At 43.2% G+C, this 3,866-nt stretch overlaps 1 protein-coding gene across 2 annotated transcripts in view; it reads right to left on the reverse strand.

Moving 5' to 3' along the window:
- shroom3 (shroom family member 3) overlaps positions 1-2,690 on the reverse strand; it is a 69,919-nt gene extending 67,229 nt beyond the window's left edge. Inside the window, exons 1-2 of one of the 2 annotated variants that reach the window (XM_015061228.1) lie at positions 2,675-2,690; positions 2,068-2,442 (exon numbers count right to left, since the gene is read on the reverse strand). In XM_015061228.1, the coding sequence (XP_014916714.1) occupies positions 2,068-2,220 (153 nt within the window). In that variant the 5' untranslated portion in view covers positions 2,221-2,442; positions 2,675-2,690. Of the gene's footprint in view, positions 1-2,067; positions 2,561-2,674 lie in introns of those variants that run through there. The other variant, XM_015061230.1, reaches the window with a different exon arrangement.
- Positions 2,691-3,866: the final 1,176 nt, after the last annotated feature.

The following is a 3,866-nucleotide window of genomic DNA, read 5'->3' on the forward strand; positions in this document are numbered from 1 at the left end:
GTTAAAGCGGACCGGAGTCGGGTTAAAGTGGACCGGAGTCGGGTTAAAGCGGACTGGAGTTGGGTTAAAGCGGACCGGAGTCGGGTTAAAGCGGACTGGAGTCGGGTTAAAGCGGACCGGAGTCAGATTAAAGCGGACCGGAGTCAGATTAAAGCGGACTGGAGTCGGGTTAAAGCTGACTCGGACCGGAGTCAGATTAAAGCGGACTGGAGTCGGGTTAAAGCAGACCGGAGTCAGATTAAAGCGGACCGGAGTCGGGTTAAAGCGGACCGGAGTCGGGTTGAAACGGACCGGAGTCAGGTTAAAGTGGACCGGAGTCAGATTAAAGCGGACTGAACCTTTTCTTCCCCGTGGGGTGAGCAGCTCGGTTCTTTTTCTACGTCTCAGTTGTTTTTAGAATCTGTTGCTGCTCCAAAGCGGCTCCATAAAATCCCGGCTCTCCTTCCAGGATCTTTGCGATCGTTCAGAGTTCTGGCAGTGCGTTGTTGTCTTAATGTTCCTGTTTTATGGAGAAACCCAAACTCAGACTCTCTGACTGTCCGTCCTGCAGCTGCAGACCGACTGACAGGTACCAATAAGCCCCGCCCCTCTGCTACAGCACCGCCAAGCGTGGGCGGGTTCTGGGTGTGTCACAGCCCAAACCCATCAGAACCAGAACCGATACAGGGTTTTTAACTCAATCATGTTTAATGGTGATAAATATAAGAATGTAAGGAGCTCAGAGTGGAAGGAAAACGGACGGAAACCCGTCCTGAGTTCTGCAGAACCGTCCGCATGCCTGCAGTGTTTGACTGTTAGAGATAAATAAACCCAAATAAGGACGGCAGAAACGCAGCGAGACTCTGTGTGTGTGTGTGTGTGTGTGTGTGTGTGTGTGTGTTCGTACTCCAGCTGAAATTCATTATCCAGCAGATGGAGAAATCCAAGCAGAGCTGCTCAGGCTGTTACAGCAGAACTGAGACAATAATCAATAAAAAACTAAAACCCAGCAGAGAAACTGATCCTGGATCAATTTTACACTGATTGATTAGACAGAAAATAATAAAAAAAAATGAGTAAAATCGTATTAAAGCCAAAACATATCTGTTGTTTTCTTTTTTTAAAAACTGGCTTAAAATAAATAAATAAAAAAGATTAAGATAAATCCATAAAGTTTTCAAATAACATCAAATATTAAAAATTTAAAAATATGTAAAAATATTAAAATTTAGCAAGTCAGTGTCTGTAAAAGTGCAAAAGCTATAAAAAGATTAACTGAAATAAAACAATAAACAAAAATAAAAATAATAATAAACCTGTAAATAAATAATATGATTTTCGCTCAACATGTGAAGAATCAGAGCAGCGTTTGATCAAACCGAGCCGATCCGATCCGGTCCGGTTCCGAACCGTTGGACATGACGCCGTCGCTGCGTTCAAATGCATCAGGAAAACAGATTACTCACATTCCTGTCCCACTTTACGTTCTCCGTCAGCAGCTGCTGATTTGCATCTTAATAAAACGAGGTCAGGAGCGACTGATGAGCTTCGTTAACAGTTAGACTTTAAACTGTGACTTTAAACAACACGAAAAAAATGGTGAAAGATTTAAGGCTCGAGTTTAATGGTTCAGCCAATCAGACGCTGAAAACGTTCTGAACAATATTTAAACACTTTTCCAGAGTCAAAAACGATCATTAAATAAGCCATGAAGTGACTAACAGCTTATTAAAAAGAGAAAAACGGTGAGTCATGTAAATGGAAATGATTTTGTTACTGATTTGTGGTGACTGGCCTACATGTTGCATGTTTTTAGATTTGTGTATTTATAAATACATCTGTTTTTGTATGTATATGTTTTCTAGTTTAGCTTGTTTTTGTGTTTTCTCTACATTGAATATTTTTCTGATTATTTAATCATATTTTCATTCATTGAATTGAATTAACTTTGTAAATATGTTCTGTTGCCCCCTGCTGGCCCTGTTAGAAACAGCTCGGTTCGCTTATTATCCGAGCCGGCTGATGGGAAAGTTTTTCATTTGTCGGGTTTAATGTGTAAAACGAGTCTGAACTCTGATTTTTCCTGACCTTGGAGATGATGAGAGGCTGTCCGTGCTCCAGGCCGCCCTGCACGGTGAAGCCCCACGGCGCTCCTCCCTGCAGCCGGGCCTCCACCAGCACCCATCCGCCTCCCTCTCCTCCGCCCGCCGGCTGGAGCCCCGCCCGGCCGCGGCGCTCCATGCCCGGCCCGCGGGGACGGCGCTCAGCCCGGCGGCGGTGCTGGAGCCCAGAATGAGCTGCTACACTCCGGGTCGCTCACAGGTGCATCGCCGCTCATTTATAAATCCCGGTTTGCGGGGAAAACAAGGCAGCAGGAGGAGTTTTGCGCCTTTCCTGCAAAGTGCATTCCTGTAGCGCAGAGAGCGGCTGATCGAGTCCGGAAAAAAGCCGCCCGGATTCAACCTGGAAAGATTCCCGAAAGTTTGTGGAGAGCGGAAGAAGAATCAAAGTGAGACTCAGATCTGCTGAAAATGAATCCAAAGTCTCTCTCTGCCTCTCTCTCTCTCTCCCTCTCCCTCTCTCTCTCTCTCTCTCTCTCTCCCTCTCTCCCTCTCTCTCTCTCTCTCTCCCTCTCTCCCTCTCTCTCCCTGCCCAAAATCAGTTTAGCATCACAATAGGATTTACTGCGACTCACCGAGCAAAGAGAAAAGACACAGAAAGAGGAGGAGTGAAGTGGAGAGAGGGAGAGGTATGAGAAGGAGAGAAAGAAAAGGCCAAACAAGGTCCAGAAAAAAACAAATGAAGAAAACTGGAACAAAAATGCAGATAAGCTGAGAATAAAAGGAGGATGTTGGAGTGAAAGGCTGTTTGTTGATCCTCTGTTTGCGTTCAGATTACTGTAAAAAACCAGATTAAACTTCCTTCATGATTAATTAACCAACCAGAACTAAAATCAGCTGATTAGAAGCAACTTTAACACCAAAAGATCCTGGAACTACTGGAGGCGGATCTTCTGCTTTCATTAGGCCCCGCCCACATATTTGTTTTTCTAAAATGGATTTTAATTTTTAAAAACATGCCCCTTCTCAGAGACTACGGGGCTACGAGTCATAAAGTTTGCTAAAATAATAAATAATTTGCTATAATATTTTGAAACTGAAAAAAATGTCTGAGACTGAAAAAGTTTCAAACAGTAAAAAAAGATTTAAAACTGAAAAAGGTTTGAAACCGAAGAGAAACACTCACTCTCAGAAGAAGTTTTGAAGAATTGTTTCAGTTTCAAATCTTAGAGATTAATTTTTTTGTGTGTCAAAACATTTTCCATTTTTAAATCTTTTTTTGAGTTTCAAATTTCTGTTTTTCTTTTTCAAACTAATTTCTCAGTTTCATCAGGCGTTCAGTGGAGGGACTATCGTTCCCTTCTGACCTGCTGTTCCCACTGCGACCTGATAAACATGGAGGCTGAAGGTCCGATAAGTGGGAGACCTTGGACAGATGGAGGGACAACATGAACTAACTCTGTTTACCACTATTATCTAGTCTGGAAACAAGAGGTTAGCTTCCCAAGCTAACCATGAAACACAACCTCTTCAGCTGGTTCCAGGTTTGCTTTGAGGCCTTCACCAAAACACATCCTAAACTACGAGTAAACCAGGAAATAGAAGCGATCAGTAGCTGGAGGCCCTCTCTCTACCCTAAACCTGTGAACTTTGTTACTGACAGCCATCTTTGCAGGCAGTTGCTATGACAACAATAAACAAACCACAAGAGTACAGCTAGCTCTCCCCTCGTTCCTAACTATTGAACAATAACCGAAAAGAGAGATGTAAGGCTTACCATGAATATAGATTCGCGCTATAAATTATCTAGTGAAATACTGTTACTTC

The sequence above is a fragment of the Poecilia latipinna genome, unplaced genomic scaffold, assembly GCF_001443285.1.
Source record: "Poecilia latipinna isolate Pla-1442-1.1 unplaced genomic scaffold, P_latipinna-1.0 Scaffold1791, whole genome shotgun sequence".
Classification (NCBI taxonomy): Eukaryota; Metazoa; Chordata; class Actinopteri; order Cyprinodontiformes; family Poeciliidae; genus Poecilia; species Poecilia latipinna.